Source organism: Spermophilus citellus, assembly GCF_964194105.1.
Source record: "Spermophilus citellus genome assembly, chromosome: 15".
Lineage (NCBI taxonomy): Eukaryota > Metazoa > Chordata > Mammalia > Rodentia > Sciuridae > Spermophilus > Spermophilus citellus.
The window spans coordinates 89,162,173-89,185,553 of NC_138195.1; the positions used below are offsets into that span (position 1 = coordinate 89,162,173).

A 23,381-nucleotide genomic window follows, 5' to 3' on the forward strand; every position below is an offset into this window, starting at 1 on the left:
TTCTGTACAATAAGGGCTGTTGTCTCAAAGACAATTGACCTCTGTGAGGCACTTGTTCTGTCCCTAGCACAAAATGGTTTTCATACATTAAATGAGTTACTATATAACAAGTATATGACCACCTGTCACCTAGTAAGTGCTCACATAATGCATATAGTAAATGAAATCTTCCCAACACTTGAGGTAAGTGTCATTATGCTTATTTTTCAGATATGAAAACTAGGGAATTTGGGGGCAATTTGCCAATACTTATAAGTTTAAAGTCACATGGCTGGTAAGTGGCAGGGCAGAGATTGGAACCCGGAACTGGAACCCTGTCTGTGGCTCTTGTTAAGTGAGCCCCCCACATGCACACACTTTCTGCACTGACGTGTACAGACCTTTGTGGCTGAGTTTTGATGTGTTAGGTTCATCTAGGACCAATGATCCCTGGAACTCTTGAGCTATCCCCCTTTCTAAGTCATGCCTTGAAATTTGCAAACGTGAACTGGGAGACGACTTGAGAGGCAGCTTTGTGACTGATCCGGGTAGGGCCAGGCTGAGACAGGAACTCAGTGAGCTCTTTTGTAGGGATCATCCCAGGAGTGCCAGAAGGGGTGGTCATAAAAGGAGTGAACAGGCCCAGAAAACACCTCGGGAACACCCAGGAAATAGTCCAATTGGCCTTTCTTCCCTTTTTTCTCTGAACATTGCCTGTCAAACGAAAGCAACCACCTTTCCCCTTACTTGCACCTCATTTCAACCTGTCTCAGATTTCTCAGAACCTCAAATGACCATGGAAGAGCCACAGTCAGGATCTAGCTGCTGATGTCAGATGTTGGCCGAGATCCCTCAGGACCTGCTGTGTATTTCCTTGACCACATCAGCGTGGCTTTCCACTGAGGGTGATCTGCAGGCATCGTGCCGCAGGAGCAGGGTGCCTGTGGATTCCCCAGCCGTGGTCGTCGTTACTGTGGGAGAGGAGGCTGGAAGGGTTGGGCGAGGCCTGCTCCCGACACACGCCATCTTGAACTTGACCCTGGGGGTGGTGGAGAGTAAGTTGAAGCAGTGTGAGCAGGGAAATGGCTGGGACACGTCTGCTCTTTGAAAAGGTTCAACTTGGGGGCCTTCAGTGGAGACAGACAGTCCTCTGGGTACAGAGGGCAGAGTGAGCTCTGTTGGGTCTGAATGTGGTGCCTGAGAGAGGGAGGAGCAGAGAGAGATCTCCTGGATCCCTGGAGAAGGCCAGGTTCCAGAGGGTGAAGGTCTAACCCAGTGATGGCTGTGGGAGGGAAAGAGAAAGGGGCCTGGGTGCTCAGTGGAGTGGAGCTGAAGAGGAGCAGGAATCGGGTGTAACGTCAGAATTCCAGCCCAGCTGCTGCCGTGGGACAGCACTGTCAATCCAAGGGGAGGAAAGAGACCCTGCTGGGTTTGGGAAAGTGGGATGGAGATGGGACATCCTGGAGGCCACTGAAATTTTGGTGTGGAGTTCAGGGCTGGGACTGTCAGGGCTGGGTAGGACCTGAGTGGTGGCTTTGGAGGGTCCTCTGTGTGGGGAGATCTCAGAGGACATGAGGATCTCCAGGGGGAAAGAGGGAGGATGGCAAAGACAGTGACGTTTAAGGTCCTGAGGGGGAGAATCAGTGATGGGGACAGCACAGGGTGCGCTAAGAATGAGAAAAGGGAGCGCTAGGTGGCGTAAGGCAGGGGGCAGAGAGCGCCAAGACCCGGGCTTCCCGCTGTGTTGATGCAGGTTTACCTGTGAGGCTGGTGAATGGCGGTGACCGGTGCCAGGGCCGGGTGGAGGTCCTGTACCAAGGCTACTGGGGCACTGTTTGTGACGACAGCTGGGACACCCAGGATGCAGATGTCGTCTGTCGGCAGCTCGGCTGTGGCCATTCCGTGTCAGCCCCGGGCGGGGCTCACTTTGGTCAGGGCTCGGGGAACATTCTCCTGGGCGCCGTGTACTGCTCAGGAGGGGAGCCCTACCTGTCAAGCTGCCGCCATGATGGGTGGTACAACCACGAATGTGGCCACAGGGAAGACGCGGGAGTCGTGTGCTCAGGTAGAGCAACCATCAGCACACCGCAGCGACCCCAAAGCCTAGCCCTTGTGCGCGTGTGCACACGTGTGGGGGCGTGTGGGCGGGCGTGCATGCGTGTGTGTGCACGTGTGTGCGTACACTTGGCAGTTACCTGCTCTGCCATCAGTGGTTCCTTATTTGGTGGTAAAGGGTCTGAACTACCATCCCTTTCACAAAGACCCTGAGGTCAGAGGGATCAAGGGACCTGCCTATTGTCCACAGCTGGGAAGTGATGGAGGCCAGCTGCAGCCTCAGAGCTTGCTGATGCCACCCCGCAGTGGACTGGCTCTGATGAGGAGCAGCATGACCATCACCAGCCTAAGTGGCAGTTTCCCTTCCTCTCAAGGTGGGGGAGGATGGGCCAGCCGCTGGTCCTTACTACTTAAACGTGAACTAAAATCACATCAAGGTTTGGCCAATATGTTCTATTTACTGGGAATTAAATGCTAACACAAGATGCTCACACCAAGGGTGGAAAAGAGAGACCCCGACCCAGCCCAGCACATCCCAGCTGCATCTCCTGGTTCACACGGTGCTGGAACATGTCACACACCAAGGGGTCTTACTGCACAAGAAGGCTCAGGGATGCTGGTCTATGGTGTCCCCCAGAAGAAGAGTTTCTATTAGACTGTCCTTTGGCACTTACCATGTGGTCTGGACTGTGCAGTCCAGCTCTGCAGGGTGTCAATGTGACCCCACCTAAGAACGGTTGCCCTGAGGGAGTGTTCCCCAGAATACGACTCTGGGAACTGCCTTTCTCCCTGGGTGGGGTCACCTTTTCAGGAATATCTGAGTGATGGCAAATAGTCATCATTTGAGGGTGTCATTTCAGATTTGACATCTGCTTTGTGACAAGCATGGGCTGATACTGAACTGGTGGAGACTGGAAGCAGGGGAGGGAGAGGGTGGTGACAAGAGCAAAAAAAATGCTTGTAGGGGCATCCTGGGTGACCAAGTGACAGATGGGTGTTGGGTTTCACAAGGAAAAATATGCAGCCTTTTAGTAAAGGAGGGGGCCTCAGCACGCGAGCTTCCAGCCCCCGCTCCCAAGGCTGAGAAAGCAGAAGACCCCCTTCCTGAAGTGAGGGCTGGCACCTGATCAATGTCCTCTCCTCTCTCCCTCTGCAGCTGCTTCGAGGCCCCCCACGACACTCCCGACAGTAGTGGCAGAAGGTAATGTTTGTCACGTGGGATCCCTGTGGGCTCAGGCCCCCGTGAACCTAGGGGTTCATCTCTGAGGGTACCTGGAATGGGGTGATCAGCCCTCCTTCTGAAAAGGCCTCAGGCCTGAGTGGATATCTCTCTCACGGATCATGTCCCTGAGGCTGAGAAGCATCCCCAAGGATCTCTAAGGTGGAGCCCTGTGTCCTGTCCTCAGGGGTCTCATTCCTGTGCTCAGTGCCCTGTGGTTCTCACCCATCCATGCTGACCTCTGGCCAGCCTCAGGTGCTGGATCTTGGGTTACAGAGCCCAAAGAGCCAGCTACAAACCTGCTCAGACAGCATCCTCACCCACGCCCTGCCTCTGAGCCCATATCAAGCCACCCTGGAAATCATGATCCTTCAGACTGTGGGCATCAGAGGCCCTTTTGATCCCCTGGGGGCACCTCAGTGAGAGACGGAGGAGAAACTGTTCCCTTGTCTGCCGTGGTTTCCGCTGAGGACCTTGTTATGTAATCGAAACGGCAGCTGGGCCTGAAAAGTCCTTGGGTGCAAATGGACCAACTAGGGATGAGCGTGAGGGAATGCAGAGGTTGGGCTGATCTGCCTGCGACACAGGACAGGGCTTACTCAGAGCTGCCCCTCCATGTGGAGGGTGGTCAACTTTCTTCTAGATCCAGACATCTCATGTAGAAGCCCAGTAGGTCACTTAGACCTGAGAGCTGTGGTGCAGCAGGTTAGGATGGCTCTCCAGTTGTCTCCTCTCCAAGCCCTGGCACCAGTCAGCTCTTGTCTTTGGAGCACATTGAACACATAGATTTAGTGTCAATAACTTACTTTAAGGGGAAACATTAGGAGCATTTTCATGAAAGCAAAAAACAAGGCAAGCATGCCCTCCAACCCCACTGCTATTCAATATTGTTTTGGAGATACTAGCCAATGCAATCAGACAAGAGAAATCAGAGGGACAAGAGTAGGATAAGTTATTTTTGGGTCCATCCCCAGAAGTTCTGTACAGGTCATATGTAGGTGTGAACAGAGATATTTTCTCCCTAAATAGCCTTTTAGGCCCAAGGCTAGACAGGTTTCTTAAATTTTTCATGCAGCAAGGCAAAATCCAGATCAGGAATGACATCTCAATAGATTTCAGTTTACTTCCATGTCTTTTTTTAAAATTTTTTTTTTTTTTAGTTGTTGATAGACCTTTATTTTATTTATTTATATGTGGTGCTGAGAATCAAACCCAGTGCCTCACACATGCCGGGCAAGTGTGTTACCGCTGAGCCCCAGCCCCAGCCCCACTACTTCCAGGTCTTGATTCTTCTCAGAGACTTATCTTTCCTATTATTTTTTTTGTTTTATCTGCTTTTCAACTTTTACAATTATAACACACAGAGCCAAAAATAGCAAACTCTGAGACCTCCTTTGCAATAGGTAATGAATAATTTTATATGAGTCCCTCTCTGTAGGTCACAATGCCAAGTATAACCATGGGTTTGGCTTTTCCTCAGGAAACCTTTTAGGGATAGAGTGATCGGTGTGTTGCAAATGCTTAGTGCAAGGACTGATGCCTTCTCAACAGAAAGCCTGGCAGTCTCCTTCTTCACCCATTTCCTTGTAGATGGGAAAGAGTCAGTCAGAATATGGGGGCCTTCAAGAGCCTGTGTACTTTGGGACAGAGATCAGTGGAATCATTTCTCTAGTCTAGCGTGCTAGCTCCTCCATATCCATGGCTCTGTACTGGCCTCAACCATTCTGCCTATACAATCAAGAGGAGCTTATGTAAAATACACTCCAAGTCATCCTTGGAGCCCCAGAAAGATGTCAGAGCTTCTCGCAGGACATCCTAACATCAGCAGGCTTCTATTTAGCCGGGGCCTCATGTGTCCCCTGTAGAGGGAATCAGGCCTCTGCCCAAGCCTTTGCTAGGGAAGGGTCATGTTGGATGATCTCTAGATTCTCTCCAGCAAGCAAAGTGGGAAGGATACTTCCTGCCATCTGGAGGCCAAGCATAATTCCTTCACATGTTCACTTCTTTTCTGCCTCCTGCAGATACAGTGGCAACAGGTCTTTTTCCCCACACTGTCTCTTTGGGTCACAATACTGTTGGCTCTCAGGTTAGTTTTGAATCAAAACAAAACTTGGGGTTAGAAAGATCAGAATAAGATGATCTTCCAGAAAAGTCTCCAGGTATATGAGGGTGGGACTGATGTCCTGTTTTAGGTGGTCCTGCTCTAAGTCATCTCCAGCCTTTGATGTCCCTGGGGATCCAGCTGACCAGGTCATCTGTACTTGAAGGCCTTGGTTGCAAGGTTGGCTAAAATCCAGGGCAGACTGCACAGGTCACGGCAGTTGACAGAGCAACGGCCATTCTCACGTCAAAGGACGATGGAACTGGGATGTGCATCCCAGTGAGGTCAGGGGAATGAGGTGTCACGGGGTGGAACTTTACAGGGCAAGGTGTCCGAGGCCCAGGATGTGAGGGAGCTTCAAATTTCACAATGGAGCTTGGCTCCTGGGAAGTGATATTGTCTGCATACAACTACACAACCTTGGCCATTATGGAACAGCATGGAATGAGAGATCATGTGTTTTCTCTAGGAACTACATCTGGATTGGCCTTGAGGCTGGTGAATGGGGGAAACCGATGCCAGGGACGTGTGGAGGTCCTGTACGGCGGCTCCTGGGGCACCGTGTGTGATGACAGCTGGGACACCAATGATGCCAACGTGGTCTGCAGGCAGCTGGGCTGTGGCTGGGCTGTGTCTGCCCCAGGGAATGCCCAGTTTGGTCACGGCTCAGGGCCAATTGTCCTGGATGATGTGGCCTGCTCTGGGCATGAGTCCTACCTGTGGAACTGCCGCCACCGAGGTTGGCTGTCCCATAACTGTGGACACCAGGAGGACGCAGGAGTCATCTGCTCAGGTGAGCCCCTGGCCCCGCTGGACTCTCACCTCGTGAATGGACTCTGATCAGAGCCTTGGCCCTGCTCTTATGTGTGAGCCCTGGCTCCTGGGTGGGGACGCTGTGGTTCTCCCCTTGAACAGACTGGTGGCTCCCGTGGGATGTGTGCTGGCAGGAGTGACGTCAGGCTGAGCCTGAGAAGGACCCCCTGGGCGGGGAACTGCCCCTCAGGCTGGGTGAGGCCTCCTCACAAGGGCCCCAGGAGGTCACTGCTGTCCTGCACCTCCCCTCCCTGAGAAGCCCTCCACTGCCCGTCCTGTGAGTGCTGCTCTCTGACGCACCCCTGTCTCACAGACTGTCCCCTCCCCTCCTCCTTGGTCCACAAGGTCACCTGGCCCAAGGTGTCATTCTAACTGGTCCATCGGTTGGGCCCAATGCCCCCTTTGCTGTGGGTCTGCAGACATACAGAAGGGCATTGGCTTTCCACAGTGGCATTTCCCAGGGAACTCCTGGGGTGTGACATGGCACCAGCTGAGGTGCCACCGGTGAGGCCACCTGCCTGGGCAAGACAGCTTAAGGGGGAGGCCCTGCCCCAGGCCCCTGCAGTCCACAGATAGGACTCTCCAGACCCTCAGAACTGCTGGAGATGGAGGCCAGGGCTGCCGCGGTCATTCTCCTCAGGATGGTCAACTGGGGAGACCCTGGGAGAAGGGAGACGAGGAATCTTCACCCACTTTGGGGTGGGTGTGGGAGTGGACAGGGGCTGCCCTTGTAAAGAGAGTGCCCGTGGGAGGCCAGGTTGGTTAGTGTGAACCTCACCCCCAGGAACTGCTGTGCTTCCCTGGAACTTTCTGGGCCATGTCTCTGCCTCTCCCCAGCTGTCCACATGAGATGCCTCCTGTGTCCCAGGGATAGTGAGAGACTGAGACCTTTCCTGGGGACAGGTTGTGTCCATGGTCTTAGGCAGAGATTGTGGGACTCCTAGCAGGCATGGGTGGCCTGTCCTATCCCCGATGCCACGCAGTGCCTGCTCTGTGCCACAGCACTGAGTGTCCTGCCAAAGTTTTCTGCTCCTGGCAGCTGTGGAGGAGGGGAGCCCTGGGTTGATGTGGCATCTCGGCTGCTGCATCTTCACATGAAGCTATAACCTCTGACATGTGACCTTGGACCCCAGTCTGGGCTCTGTACCTCCTAGTTCATTCTGTGATGCAGGGCTCCTGGGGAAGCAGAGAAACCCATTTTGCACATATGTTAAAACATGCTAGCAATTTTTCCATGTGCAGAGATGTATTTTTGGTCTCATGTATTTTTCCAGACTTCATGTCTGTGGGCATGGTACATTGGCGTGTAAATCTAATATAGAAATTCTGAGTTATGTCCTTAAGCAGATGGCCTTGCACTTTTGGGTGGTCCACTTTGTCTTCAAGTGGGTATTTCTTTCATTTCTCTCCACTGATTTCTTAAATAGTCTTCACAGAAGGATGGAAGCGGGTTGCTCTCCTCAACCTTCTGCAAAGCAGTTTCCTGGGGGAATGGATGAGGGAGGCAGGAATGGTGGATATTTGAGCCCTGCTCCCTATTGAAGGTGCTTCCCTTTTAGAAGATTTCTACAGCAATGGCTGAGCCTCTAGGCCACGCTGGCGTTGTGCTTTGTCAGTGGCACCTTTAAGGAGAATCACAAGTTTTAAACCAATAGGCCTCTGCCTGGCCCCTCTTCTGTGATTCCATGACTAACAGAGAGTGGCTCAGGCCAGGGCCAAAGCTATGCTGTAGGTATCTGCTTTAAACCCTGAGTCCTGGAGACCAGCAGAGACAAAGCTCAGATTTCTGAAGTGTGACATCAATGCAGATAGCCACTGAGCACGGGCACCCACCCGACCCACGATGATGGGGGAGAGGGAGGAGTTCTTATTCACAGGTGAACAACTTCATGCTTGAACATAAGAAAGAGTTCTCTAGTGAACTTCCAGTGTCTTCTACATGAGCAGTTGATGCGGATTTCGGTCAGGACTCAGGGGACTTCTGTCCCTGGGGTCACCTCACTTGGTCCCTCTGTCCTGCCTCACATTCGGGCATCCTGTTCCACCCTCAACTTGTCCTCCCTCTTTCTTGGGGGGCTTTGCTCTTAGAGAGACTTTCTGACATGTTAGTGTCCTCACGTGATGGTTTTTGTGCTTTTCCCATTTATTGGAAGTCACTTTAGTTCTTTGCTGAGAATCAGGATTGGTCTTGCAGTTTAGCTCCTGGTCTGGGTTGTTAACAAACTGTGAAATCAAGACCTTACACACCTTGAAGAAGTGTAAATAAGAGTCAAGGAGGAAAGCCCCGTATGCCCTCCTCCTCCCCCACGGTTCCTTTACCCTCTGAAGGGGACAGGGTGAGGGTAAGGGGGATGCAGCACAGTGGGTGAGGGAGGCACCTGCTCACTGAGACACATCTGCATCCAAATGCTCCATTGGGAAGGGAGGTCTTCAGCTGAGGCCATCCCTGTGTGTGTGTGGGGTCCATCTGGAGGGTCCTGGGCTATGACTGCAGATGGGCACATGTGCATGACTGACCTGTGTTCTGGGGCCCTGCTTTACTGAGTCAGTGGCTAAAAGCCACAAGGTGGAGGAAGAGGGGGTTCAGCTCAACCACCACATCTAGACAGGGTCTCCCCTTGAGGCTGAAGGGGACAGGATCTGCCTGGACACCTCCAAGGAGCATCCTTTGGGCAATCAGCTCCCCCTTTGAGGGAAGGGACCAGCAGGAATGAATGCCTGACCTGCTCCTCATCTTCCACCTGAGTCCCAGTTTTGCCGCCTCCTGTGTAATACATCAGGTCCAACCTTCTCTCTCCCACAGGTGTCCCGTCTTCCACTGAGACTCCCACCCCAGGTGAGTCCATCTGCCTCCTCACTTCTAGGTGACCCTCCCTCCTTGCTCCTGTTCACAGCTCCAGCTGGGAGCTCTGAGAGGGTCTGTGGAGTGTTCTGGCAGCAGAGCCCACAGAGTGTCCATCCTCTTTCCTAGCCTGGAGGGACAGGGCAGTGCCAGCTCTGACCTGAGTGTTGAGCAGCAGTCAGGCAGCTCCTGGGCCACTGCTCCTGGACACCTCCTCTGCCAAGACTCACGTGGGAGGGAGCACAGGGATTTTTCATGTCATATACCTCAGGCATGTTCTGAGAAATTCTTTTAACCAGAGACCCATCCTTCAGAAAAGCCTGTAGCTTCCCCTGGGACTGTGTACCTCATTGCCATGGTGGAGGTGATTCAGGTCACGGCCTTGCTCACTGAGACTCTCTAGAACGGCCTTGTCCTCCCCCAGGCACAGAGCTTCTCTGACCACTTGTGCCTGATTCCAGCACCAGGTCCCTACCCAACCTCCACTCCACACCCCCTGCCTTCTAAGGTGGCTGTGTTTTCCTTCCCAGGTTGGTGGCCTAGAACAACTCCCATCTATGGTAAGCATTTTTAGATTAAGTTCAACCTTGACATCCCACCCCCTGCTTCCTAATCTGATCTTGTTTTCTTTTCCAGATTGGTGGACTACAACAACTCCTTACTATGGTAAGCATTTTTTAATCAGTGTAACCTTGGCTCCACACCCTTTGCCCTCTATCTGATTTTGTTTTCCATTTCCATTTCAGATTGGTGGCATCCAACAACTACTCCCCCTGGTAAGCACATTTGACTAAGTCAAGGCTTTGAACTCTAAGTGACAGCTCAGATTTGGGGGATTCTTGGACTTTGCATGAAGTCTCTGGCTGCTTACCACCTCTTCCACTGTGAAGGGCTCCCTTCACCCAGCTGTTGTGCATTGTGCTGTAAAAGGGACTGAGTCAGGATGCTTTTGCTGTCAAGTGACAGGAGCCCAAGTCAAAATCAGCTAGAAAGAATGTGTTGACTCATTGTGTAAGATGTGTGTTTATAGATCAGGGGTTTCAGGTAGAGCTAGATCTAGAAGTTTCTGAGGTGCCTGTTCCCCTCGAGTTTCTTAGGCACACTCTTTCCATGTGCGGGGTTCACTCTCAGCTTGCTTTTTGCGTGTAGGGGAACAATGGTTGTTTCAGGCCCAAATCTATATCCCACTAGGTGAACGAGCCCATCAGGCTCCATAGGTCTGACCAGTTTCTCCCAGGGGGATTCATATTGAACTTGGTGGCTCCAGATCCCTCTGCAGAGCCACCTCTTTGTGTTGGGATGGTCCGGGATATTATGTCCTCCTTCAGAGTTGTAGTTTCCTTGGGGAGATGTGGATAATGTGGGTACCAGACTCTTTTTGAAATCTGTAGTATGAAGCTTTGGGGATTTTTTTAGTAGTAAATTTCTTCTGTATGTAAATTTATTAAACAAACAAAAACAAACCCCAAAACCAGAGCAGCAGCAGAGAAAGCCCTCCCCAAGGAGAGCTCTGCTTTCCTCTAAGCTCTCTGCTGAGAGCCTGTTGTCATCCCCCTTCCTGTTGACACCTTTGCTCTCCCAGGTGTCCTCCCGTGTCTGTGCGCTGCTCCCCAGCTGTCCTCTGTCCCTGAGTGAGAGCCTGAGCTGTCAGTGGAGTGTCCATGGAGGAGTGCAGAGGCCTCCCCATGTCCTCCAAACCTGTTCACCTGTCTCCCCTAGGGACCTAGGAGCCCAGCTCCTCCTGCCTGTGGCTCTGTGATAAGACCGGGGTCCTGGACCCAGCAAGCCAGGGTCGGGAAAGCGCCCACACTTTCATCGCTCCTCCACCCTGACAGCTTGGCTTCCCCGGTCTTCTGAGAGGGTGACAAATAGTGGGCTCTCCTGTTCTCACACCAAACCCACATCAGCAAATTCACACCCTCCACGGGGACATTCCTGAGCTGTGTGAAGCTCCCTGAAGGTCCCCTTGGGCTCAGGGCCCAGGGCGCTGCACAGGTCCATGGGCCTGGAGATGACCACTGTTTGCCGTTAATGAAGCAGAGGGGCCATGTGGGCTCTGAGAACCAGGAAGCTTTTCTCCCTCAGAGGAGAGACTGGGAGACAGTTGATGGTGGCCTGAAGGACTCGTCCAGGGCCTGCTCCTCTTTTTTACATTTCCTAATACAGATATTTATATCTCTATAAACTAACAATTGACTCTGGATACAAGAATATGCATGTATTCACATATTGCATTGTATGTGTGTATGTGTAGGTATACCCACCTACATAGAGGTGTGTATATGGAGCTCACAATGACATTATTTCCCTGTTGTTACCTTATTTTGATAGTATCTATACATAAAGTAAAATTTGTGTTTTTCCTTTTATTTGCCTCCATATTTGGAATTGATTCCAGGGCTTTGCACATGATAGGTTATTCCTTTACCTTTAAAAAATATCACCAGCCCAAATTTACCATTTTAGATTGTATCCATTTAAAATTTTTTCATTTACCTTTTTTAAATTGTGCAATTCCGTGATATTGAGTACATCCACAGGATTGTGCAACCATTACCACTGTCTAGTTCCAGAACTTTCATCATCCCCAGCTAAAACCCCACCGACCTGCCCAGCTCTTGCTCTTTCCCACTTCTGGTAGCACAGCTCTGCTCTGGGTGTCTGGATTTGCCTCCCTGGTTATTTCCCGTGAATGGAAGCCCTGGCATTCTTGGCTGCCTTATTCCATTCAGCAGGTTTTCACTTGCGTTTGGCATGTAGGAGCATGTCTTTTCTTTTCACTGCCAGAAGCCACTCCGTGGTATGAATATGCCACCATTGTTGCCCCCACGTTCTGTTTACCCATTCACCTGTGGATGGACACAGGTCGTCTCTACCTGTTGGCTGTGTAAATAGTGCTGCCAGAGCAGGCACATACAATTTTTGTTGGGTTGCCTGTTCCTGGTTCCTGTGGGTATAGACCTAGAAGTGGGTTGTCTATGTGGGTCCTATGCTGATTCACTGTGTCTCTTGTGGGGACATTGAACCGTTTTCTGCAGCTGCTGGAGTGTTGCTGTTCCCACTGGCAGTGTCTGAGGGCTTGGTCTTTCCATATGTCCCCAACAGTGGCCATAACGTATCTTGTTCATCATGGTGTCCTGGATGGAGTGAGGTGGTATCTCATTGGGATTATTCCCCCCAGTACTGGGGTTTAAACCCAGGGCCTGATGCACGCCAGGCAGACAATTTACCACTGAGCCACATCCCCAGACCTCTCTTAGGGATTTTGACAGCACTTCCCTAATGACAAATGATGCCCATCTCTAGGAACAACTGATTTCGGGTTCGACCTGAGACTAGTGAATGGAGGTCACCGGTGTCAAGGCCGGGTGGAGGTCCTGTACAGAGGCTCCTGGGGCACCGTGTGCGATGATGGCTGGGACATCAATGATGCCAACATGGTGTGCAGGCAGCTGGGCTGTGGCTGGGCTGTGTCTGCCCCTGTGCGTGCCCAGTTTGGTCAGGGCTCAGGGCCAATTGTCCTGGATGACGTGGCCTGCTCTGGGCATGAGTCCTACCTGTGGAACTGCCGCCACCGAGGTTGGCTCTCCCATAAGTGTGTCCATGCTGAGGACGCCGGAGTCATCTGCTCCGGTGACAATTCTCTAGAGTCGTGTGTGGTTTTGCTGACGCAAAGGCTCCTTTGAACTGCGTCCTCTCACCCTGAGCTTCTCTGGGAGATAGTGGTTCCCCTGAGACCTGCCCAGGGTCACTGGTGTCTGGCCTTGGTTGGTGTTCTGTGGCTTCTTTCTTAGTTTGGTCCCTACAGCAGCCAGGGGTTGAAACTCCTGGAGCCTGTTAGCACAAATTCCCCCAGGGCTGCAGTTTGGAGACCGGCCCTGGGGGGGGGGGTGTTCAGGTCTCCCAAGGAGCATTTCTGAGAGAGAAGGAAGGAAATTGCTCCAGCATTTTTCTTGCTCATCATTGTGTGGCTCCTTGCAACACATCTGGTCCGTGGGATTGACTCACGTTCTCTTCTCTTTCCTGTGGGAACTACAAATTCTCCTACTAGTGTGTCCCCAGCCCCTCTTCTGGGATTGCATTTCCTCTGTGCAATTCTGGAAGGAGGAGGAGTGGGACAGAGGCGGTGCTCTCAGGAGGGGGTAGACAATTCCTCCCAGGTGGCTGAGCCAGGTGCTGCGGGCTCATCATTTTTCCTTCTTGTTCTGACAGTGTATTCCTGCGGAGGCTTCCTGGCCCAATCCTCAGGAAACTTTTCTAGCCCATTCTACCCAGGGAACTATCCAAACAATGCCAGGTGTGTGTGGGACATTGAGGTCCCGAACAACTATCTGGTGACTGTCATCTTCATAGATGTCCGGTGAGTGCGTGGGTGCCAGCAGAATGAGTTGGGGACCCCACAGACATTTAGAGAGAGAAGACATGGGCGATTCAGGGGCGAGGCTTGTCCAGGGATAGGTTTTATTACTAGTTGTTTTTGACCTAGAACAGCAGCAGCCCATGGGGAGGGGGGCCTGGAGCCAAGATCCCTGCAGTGACAAGGGCTCTGGTTTCAAGTCCCAGGTCTGTCACTAATTTGCTGTGTGACTATGAGAAATTACTCAACCTTCCCAAGGGTCAACCCAAGGAGGGGAATAATATATTTTCCTTTCCCTGGTGATTCCGGGACAGGTGCAAGAATATGTGTAAACACTTGGAAAATGTCACCCAGTGGGAGTAATGGGGAACAATGCAAATCCTCCCCTTAACAACTGCACCCCATTTGGGACCCTTCCCTGGCCTCTCCCCCTCTTCCCGTGATCAGGTGGAGGGGGGGAGCCCGCTGGGACGCCAGGTGGCCTCTTCCTCATCCAATTGCAAGTGGGAATCATTGTTCTAAGCAGAAGGGGACGTCACCAAAAGCATGTTAATATATGATCTATTCAGAGAGGGGGTGGCCAAGCTGACCAGGAGGAGGAACCCTTAATGTGCAGAATCCTGGACACGGGGAACCATGACTTCTCCTCCAGCAGCCATTGCAGAACAAAATAGTTCTCCCTCTTGAGTTCTACTTACAGAGAAGTTGGAAGTCTCTGCTTTAGAAATCCATTTGGGGTTTTGCAAAAGGTATATTATCTGGATCTCACTACAATACAAGGGCTGCATCTCAACCTGACTGGTTCTTTAGCCATCATCTCAATAGCATCGACGGCCACCATTCAGTGACATCTTAGAAAGCACTTGTCCTCAGGCTGTATCACTGGACCCTCACAACAGCCCCCTTCCATGTGCAGGGACAGGTTTACCCAATATTTATTTATTCAATTACTTGTTTCCATCACTATGAACTCACGGATATTTGTTTTTATTTATTTATTTACATTTAAAAAAATTGGTTCATGTTAGTTTTACACGACCGTAGAATGCATTTTGACATATTATACATACATGGAGTATAACTCCCCATTCTGGTGGTTGTACACGACGTGGGGTTACACTGGTCGTGCATTCATTCAGGAATATGTCCAATCCTTCTACTATCTTTCACATTTCCATCCCTGCTCCCTTCCCTTCATTCCTCTTTAATCCAATGAACTTCTGTTCTTCCCTCCCCCTATTGTGTGTTGGCACCTGCATATCAGAGAACATTTCGGCCTTTGATTTTTGGGATTGGCTTATTTCACTTAGCATAATAGTCTTTAGTTCCATCCATTCACCAGCAAATGCCTTAATTTCATTCTCCTTTATGGCTGAGTAATATTCCATTATGTATATATACCACATTTTATTTATCCATTCATCTGTTGAAGGGCACCTAGGCTGGTTTCATAGCTTAGCTATTGTGAATTAAGCTGCTGTAAACATTGATGTAGCTGTAAACATTGATGTAGCAGCAGCCCATTGATGTAGCTGCATCACTATATATAGTATGCTGATTTTAAGTCCTTTGAGTATATGCTGAGGAATGGGATAACTGTTAAATGGCGGTTCCCTTCCAAGTTTTCTGAGGAATCTCCATACTGCTTTTCAGAGTGGTCGCACCAATTTGCAGCCCCACCAGCCATGTATGAGTGTGCCTTTCCCCCAACATCCTTGCCAACATTCACTGTTACTTGTATTGGACGTTTGTTTTATTCTGGGGGAGCTGGGAATCCTTTGATGGAAGAAAGATGGTCTAAATTAGGATGTGAATCCTTCCTTTTACGATTTAGAGGGTTGCAGAGAGGCTGCAGATTTCATATGTGCCACCTCAAAAAGCTGAACACAGATCCAAGCAGAGTGGTCATGGGGAGACAGACCCCCTCGATTTAAGAAAATCAATGATGAGCTTTGTCAGAGTCCCTAGCGCACACCTCCCCTCCCGCCAGGCATGAACCCCTGTGTCCAGTTGCAGACGAGGTGGGGCTAACGTTGTGTGCTCTGTCCCCGTAGACTTGAAGGAGGCTGCAACTACGACTACATTGAGGTTTTCGACGGCCCCGCCAGCAGCTCCCCGCTCATCGCCAAGGTGTGTGATGGGGCCACGGGCTCCTTCACGTCCTCCTCCAACTTCTTGTCAGTCCGCTTCATCAGTGATGGCAGCGTCACGCGGAGGGGGTTCCAGGCTGCATTCTACTCCATCCCTTCCAACGACAGCACCAGTAAGTGCCCCGGGGAGTGCAGGGTGAGGAGGGGGGAGGTCCCTGGGAGCCTTCTGCGGCTCAGCTCCCCTCTGGTTGTGAAATAAGAAATTAGAGCAGCCCCAGCAGCCCCCCAGGCTCGATTTCCTGCGGGGAGAGGCCACGTGCAGGAGGTTTTGGGATTCTGGCTGCCTGAAATGAGGTCAGCAGTCAGCTCTGACTGACGAGAGGTGGACGGACCTTATGAAGTCAGCAGGGACTAAGTAGAAGGCACAAGAGGGTGCTCTCAGCAAATGAGAAGTCAGTGCCCAAGGCAGAGTGACCACTCCGCTGGAAGTTTTGTGACCATCCCGAGTATGAGACACTGGTCATGTCCTGAGACCTAACACATTTGGCTTCTATCTGAAGATGGATGCAGCTGCTCATAGGCACTTCCAGGAAAGGCCATATGGTGCTGATTTAGGATGTTATATGAACTACTGTAAACCTTGGCCAAGGACGGGGCAAGGTGACGTCCAAGGCTTTTTATGTAGTTAGGATTGAAAGCATTGGCTTTCTTCATATCTAAATGACTTTACTCCATGACTTCTCTGCAATTTGACTGTAGTTGCTTTACTTTGTGGGTAATTGGTAACTTGGCAATTCGTTTCGGTTATTTAAAATCCCGCCTGCAACACTCCGTTAGAGAAACCCCAAGTGTCCTCATGGAGCTTTACTGAGCTTGGGGCTGGGTGGAGCCCGAGGTTGCAGTGAAGCATATTCTGTGCAGGTATCCTACATACTGACCAACTGGGTCACCATCTTTATCTGTCCACCTGTATCTGGGAAGAGCACCCAGTAGGACTGGAGGGGTTTGGGGGAGCTGACCAAGTGCATGATCTTCCCTTGTCCCTCAGGTCTGTTCTGTCTGCCGAATCACATGCAAGCCAGTGTGAACAGGGACTACCTCCAGTCCCTGGGCTATTCTGCCAGGGACCTTGTCATTTCTGGATGGAATGGGAGCTACAGATGTCAGCCCCAGATAACTTGGAGCCACGTGATATTCACAATTCCCTACACAGGCTGTGGAACCCTCAAGCACGTAAGCCCGGGGCTGCCTCTGTTTCCTGTTTAGCTGCTTCCTTACAGCGATCAGTGCTAAGCGTCTTGAACACTGGGAATCCAGAATTGCTATCATAGTATAACCAGAACGTAATCAGAATAAAGGAAGATAGACATCTCTGGTACGTGATATAGCTGCAACTACCTCCAAGTAGGAGGAGGAAGCTCTGCAGGTTGTGCCTCCAGCTGTGTCCAACAGGGGGGCACCTGGCAGGCTGTCACTCACATTAGTGATCCCCAGAGCAGCTCCGAGGGGCAGTTCTGGGTTTTGTAGGGCCTGAAGCCTATACAGTGTAGGGTTGAGGTGAGCGAGAGCAGCAGGGTTGTCATTGAGCAAAGAATGCAAATGTATTTTACTTTCCTAAGTTTTACGAAAACTTAGGAAACACATTGCAAACCCATTGCTAAGCTTTGGCAGAGGCCTGTGAACTCATTGGCTTCACAATGAATCGATCTCTGGAGCTTTGGTTGTTGAGCTGTCACCATCTAGGGTGACCCGCCATCCTGGATTGTCCAAGACTTTACCGATTTTAGCATAAGATGTTCCTTGTTTCAGGAAACCCCTCAATCCTGGGCAAACTGGGATGATTGTCCTCCTACAGGTTTTAGATTCTGTGATTTGTCTCTTTCCCCAAATTTTCATTAAGTAGTTTCCTATTGTCATCCACTTTAAAAATGCTGAACATAATTCATATGGCTGATTGTGACAACTGTTGGTACTGAATTATAAAGTAAAAAAAAAATTTTCCTTTTAGAAAATGGAAAGAGAAAATATAATGTGCTTCTTGAGCAGATCGATCCATAGAGCTCTTTCCTATGGCTCTTCCCCAGGTCTGGGCCCAGAGTGAAGCCTCTCTGGCACCCCCTACTGGCTTAGATGACTTGCCCCAAGCTCTTGGTCTGGGGAAAAGGAAAGGAACTGATCAGAGAGGAGAGGAAGGGCCGAGAGGTGCCGAGAACCACAATAAGTATCTTCTTAAGCTTTTCTCTTTTCCCATGTTTCACCTGGAAGAGACATATTCAGAGTTCTGCAACTGCAGGCAGGACGTGGCAGATTTTCCAACACATTCCATTCTGAAGGACAATTAAATTTGAATATTTGAGCTGCACAGACGCTGGCTTCAGAAGGGACTTTGTTCAGTGTCCCAGCCAGCCAGGAATGGAGTTTTGGCCCTCGATAGGCTCATGACTAACACAGAAAATCTCTCTCTCTCTCTGCTTTAGACCTTCTGCTTAGACCATTATCATGTTATTTCCCCTGCCCTTTCATGCAAAAGCACTTGTGGCATGCTGGGAAGCGTAGCATAGGGGACCCAGAGAGATTTACTTCAGACCTGTTCCTCAGGCGGGGAGGAAGTCCTGCAGACTGCAGCCTAGTGATGGCACGTTTGTGCTCACCTGGCTGGGGCCAGATGATCTCGACCCTGGAGCTTCTTGGGGACCTTGTCCACCTGTGTCCTCTTGGCCATTCAGCTGCCCCATGCTCCACTCATTACAATACTTCTGCTGGGTCTCTGGCTCCTGTCTCTTCCATTCACTCCATAGGTCCCTAGAGATGCTGCTGAAGCTATTGGTGATACACTGCCAAGCCCTGGGGGGATATATATATATATATATATATATATATATATATATATATATATATATATACATGCCTCATCTTTTCCTTGAAATTCTCACAGGCCCCCAGGTGAAAGGCCACTCTCTGTAGATGGTGGGCACATGAAATGGCAGGAGGCACCAACATTCTTATGAACATGCTGCTTAGCTGCTTAGTGAAAGGCATGGTAGCAGACGGTCCTGTGGTACAGGTGGGCGGGACAGGAAGGAGTCCAGGGTTTCCAGGACCCACTTGGTTGTCCCTATGAGCCTCAAAGGAGTCCCAACCTCAGAGGTCAAGAGCTGCAGTTCTGGATCTCTGTGGCTTCCAGCTCCCACGGAATTCATCACCACGTGGTGGTAGTTACCAATCAACCAAAGCAGAAAGCAGTTAACACCGAGCTCACCGAAGTGTGCCCCTCCCCTCAACAAGTCTGTGACTATCTTCTCTGAGACCCCAGCAACAGTGGGCATGAAGCAGAACTTTCTGTTCTGAGCCCTAAGCCGTGGAATCCAAGCCGACTTGGCTAGTGGCATGGCAGGTCAAGGTACCACCCAGACACGCCCATTGTGCCATGAGGAGGAGCTCCAAGAGGTGCCAACCACTGGCCCACACTGAGGTCCCCATCGTGTGGCAGGGGAAGCAGGGATGGTGCAGGGAGGGGGTCTTGCTCGTTGAGCCGGGTATCCAGCCCTGGTGAAAATCACCATGGCACTATGCATGTGCCATCTCTGTGGCTGTGGAAGGGTTTGACATCTCATTGGCACTGCCTTCTCATTCTAACCCTGAAAATCAGCAGTGAGATGCCCTCAGCAGGTGACACATGCCTGACTCTGCTCTCCAACATGCCTCTCCTAGGTAGACAATGACACCATCAACTATTCCAACGTCCTCAAAGCAGCTGTGACAAATGGCATCATCAAAAGGAAGAAGGACCTCCTCATTCATGTCAGCTGCAAGATGCTGCAGAACACCTGGGTCCACACCATGTACATCACCAACGACACCATCCAGGTCAAGGAAGTGCAGTACGGCAACTTCGATGTGAACATTTCCTTCTACACATCCCCCTCTTTCTCCTACCCTGTGACCAGCAGCCCGTACTTAGTGGATCTGGACCAGAATCTGTACCTTCAGGCTGAGATCCTCCATTCGGACGCCTCGCTGGCCTTGTTTGTGGACACCTGTGTGGCTTCCCCAAACCCCAACGACTTCTCATCTCTGACTTACGTTCTCATCCGAAGTGGGTAAGGACTGTCTTTCTGGGCAAGATTTAACCCTTTGCCTGAAAAGTCAAACAATGAGTAGCCCTGAAGCTCTGAGGACTCCAGATTTTGGTTAACCAGAGTTCTTAGGAGTTCAAGTGCAGACAGATCTCATGCTGTATGCAGTCACATCATGTGGCTTTTACCCTTGAGGTGCTTTTGTGCTGTGTCCTGGGCCACATCCTGACCTACCCCATCTCCTGCTTACATGTTAGAATGGAAGAACCCACCAGTGGTCAGGTTGGCTGTCCACTGGGATTAAGCCCCAGGTGACCCAACTCTAGCCTGAGGGTTAGAAAGCCCTACAAGCAGTGGGGAAATCATTGGATGTGGAGCAGACCAAGGTGGAAGTATGTGCCTCTGGGCCAGTTTCCTCATCTGTCAACGGGGGACGGTGACGTTCACATCAGAAGGCTACTGGGTGGACTACATGGAAAAGAGTGGATGGGCTCCTAGCATAGAGTGGGCCCAGCAGGTGGTCCACAGAATTGTTACACCAGAGGCAGCGGGAGGTCCTCATGACCTCCCTCAGCCCAGGAAGTTCTGCGGTCCAGCTCAGGGAGATCTGCTCTCCCCTGCTCCAGCTTCCCTGCATGAGGTGTGCTGGAGCTGGGGGTTAACTCCTCTGCACTCCTGCAGGGCTCCCAACCAATCCCCATTCGGTAGTCTCTGCTGGCGGGTGGCATGGCACCTCTTGATTTACACCTTGTAGCCATTGCTTCCAAGAGAAGTTACGCTAACAGGGTAAGGGGTGCTGCTAGGCATCTCACTTCCCTGAGGTCCTAAGACACATCGCTTTCCAGGCACAATTTGAACATAGTTCAGTAGACAGAAATTGAAGCTCGTCTTTTCATAGCCACCCCCTCAGTAGCAAAGATGGGGAGAAGGCTTACCCAGAACCCCATTCCTCAAATAGTAACAAAGTGGCATTTCAAGTGGTGTAAAGTGGTCAAAATTAATGCAATTGATGAGTGATTTAGTTCCCCCTGGCCAAAGGATTCTTGTCTATGGTGACATTCTGCCATATACATGATTGATGGAGTATGCTTGGAGAATGGAGGGCTGCACTTGGGGGAAAGTGTCCCCAATGGGCCTGGAGCACAGGAGTCACCTGGCCCTCAACCACATTATCCACCTGTAGGCCCATGAGGATTAACTGGGCTCAGACTTTTCCTGTCCACACACATTCTCCTTATTTGGTCACACTTGGTATCTTGCATTTTTATTTTATTTTAAATTTTGTCCTTGTATTTTAAACAATTTCCCCAGGTGATTCTGAAGAGCAGCCTGGGCTATACAGCTCTGGCCCCCACAGAGCCCCAGACTGGCAGGGTTTTATGGGAAATGCAGTTATTGGCCTGGCAGCTCCCAGGTTACCCTGACCTTCCACAAATGTCCCACCTCTGAATGGACCCCTGGGTATTTTCTCTCACCCTGGTGGCTAAGACGGCTGCTATGGAAACAGAAATCTGGGTATCTGAGACCAGCTGAGTTGAAAACAGAGGTAGGAAGAAAGCTTTGGAAGTGGAAATAGGAGGGTAAGCAGACGCAGGGCCAGGACTTCAGGACAGCCTGGCTGCTCTGTCACCAGCCCAGGCCAGCTTTCCTTGCCTCTTCTCTCTTGCCCCATCACATGGTACCAGCGAGATGCTTCCTCACCCATTTCTTAGCAAAGTTCCTTAAGCAAAGACTCAGGTTGCTTTCCTTCTAGCACCAACCAGCTGGGAGGAGGCGCCTGTGGGATCAGGAAGTGCTTGATCCTGGGGGAGGGTCCTGGAGCTACTCGGGCCAGTGTGGAAAGCATAGCTACATGGGTCCCAGTGGCTCACGAGGGGCAGACCCTGGGAGTGGGAGGGCCAGGCAGGTCAGGGAATGTCAGCAGTACCCAGTGTGCAGCCCAGTGTCACCTTGCAGGGCCCTGCAACCAGAAGAGGAATGAAGTCATTTTCTTTCCTGGCCTATCTCTGACCTGCTTATGGGCTCCACATTTGAGCCATTTCCCTGACTTACCCAGCTTGTAGGGGGCCATGGAGCACATGGTCATTGGGACTGGGCTTTACCACATTGGGCACTGTGGGGCTTGCTTGTCTATCTGGAAACTCCAGGGGTATTTTCTAGTTAAAGATGCTGGAGATGTACCAGAGCCACCGGGATCTGTCAGCACGCCTCTGGAGGCCTGGGCTTCTGGGAGTTCTGCTCCCAGAGTCAGGATGAATCCTGGGCCCTGGTGAGAGCTAACAAGTTTCCTTTCTCTTCTCCCAGGTGTGTAAGGGATGAAACCTACCAAACCTACTACTCGCCATCATCCCGCATCGCCCGCTTTAAATTCAGTTCCTTCCACTTCCTGAACCGCTTCCCCACAGTGTACCTGCAGTGTAAACTGGTGGTGTGCAGAGCGTACGACTACTCTTCGCGCTGCTACAGAGGCTGTGTGGTGAGATCCAAGAGGGATGTGGGCTCCTACCAGGAAAAAGTGGATGTCGTCCTGGGACCCATCCAGCTGCAGCCCCCTACCAAAGAGAAGAATCAGCCACCCTCAGACTCCACTTCCAACCAGCGTCCAAGGCCATGACTCCCCAGGACTTGGGAAGCTTCTGCCGGTTCCCACTCAAATTGAGCACCTATTATGTGCCAGGCACTGTGCTATGCCTGGCCACACAGAGTAGAATTAGACCTGGTTGCTATCTTCCCCCAGGGCTCTAGGTCTTTGGGGCCCATGTGTAGGGCTTGGGCAGAGTTCTGACCTGGAAACAGACAGACCTGGTCCCTGTCTCCTCTGGGTCTGAACTGCCAGAACACACACTTCTCATCTGTAAGGTGAAAATGCTAGCACTTGTCTCTTAGGACTGTTGAGAGGGTTCAATAAAGTAATGTTAATCAAACTGCCTTGGCCCCTGCTTGGTGTGAGTCGCTGAGTGCTGGGTGAACAGTAGTTTTTGTGATGATCACCACTGTTACCCAGAGGAACAGCGTTAGTGACAATCTCATTCCTCCTGATGATAATAATGTAACACTGGGCGTGTTGAAATCAGGTCTGGGCAGCTGTGGAGACACAGCAGCAGCAGGGCTTCGTAGGGACTGCTGGCAGGGTGTGGCACTGCACAAGCCGGATCCTGTTCCCCCCTAGAGCAGGGAGTACAGTCTCTGCCCTGCTGTTTGGTCAGGGAGGTGGATGAAGCAGGGCTCGCTGCGGGCTTCTCAGGATATCTTCCCAGATTGGAGACAGGTCAGCAGATGTGCTGGCCATGGTGACAGGGGCAGGAATGGGGCAGTAGTGGCCACGAATCCTCTTCACGATCAAGGTGCCCACCTTGGGTGGGTGTCTGACAGCTCCTTCTCTTCCTGCCTTGGGTTAAGCCCATCCCCGTGGCCTGCTGGTTCTAGACTCTTTCCTTACTTATTCATTTAGTGCATTTATCTACTGAAGGCCTACTGTGCGCCAGGAGGCAAGAAAATAAACAGATAAAGATTAAAATGTTACACTCCAGTGGGGCAGGATGCAATCACCTGATGGGGTCGGAGCTACGGAGATGAGCGGGGCAGGAGGGGCTGGGCCGGGCCAGCTCTCCTCTTACTCGACTCCAGCAGCCACCGCAGTGGGGCAGGTTCTGTCCGCCTCTTGCCTGGGTTCTTGCAACCATTCCGAAAATACCCCACCCCCTCCCCTCCGGTCTTGTTCTCCCAAAGCCCAGCTCTCAGTTCCTACCCCAAACCCCTTCCCCGACTCCGTGGCTAACAAGACTGCGAAATAAATCTCTCAGCTTGAACTCAACGGCCATCTGGGGCGTGGCCTTCCCCTTGGCAACT

At 51.3% G+C, this 23,381-nt stretch overlaps 1 protein-coding gene across 1 annotated transcript; it reads left to right on the top strand.

Annotated features, from left to right (window-relative positions):
• Positions 1 to 267: 267 nt before the first annotated feature.
• On the top strand, positions 268 to 22,146 carry DMBT1 (deleted in malignant brain tumors 1; the record flags this gene model as incomplete). Its single annotated transcript, XM_081268257.1, is given in 10 exon segments — positions 268 to 274; positions 1,733 to 2,044; positions 5,824 to 6,170; positions 6,173 to 6,217; positions 12,318 to 12,642; positions 13,222 to 13,369; positions 15,421 to 15,629; positions 16,505 to 16,689; positions 19,168 to 19,556; positions 21,837 to 22,146. Coding segments are annotated over 10 exon segments (2,277 nt in total).
• Positions 22,147 to 23,381: the final 1,235 nt, after the last annotated feature.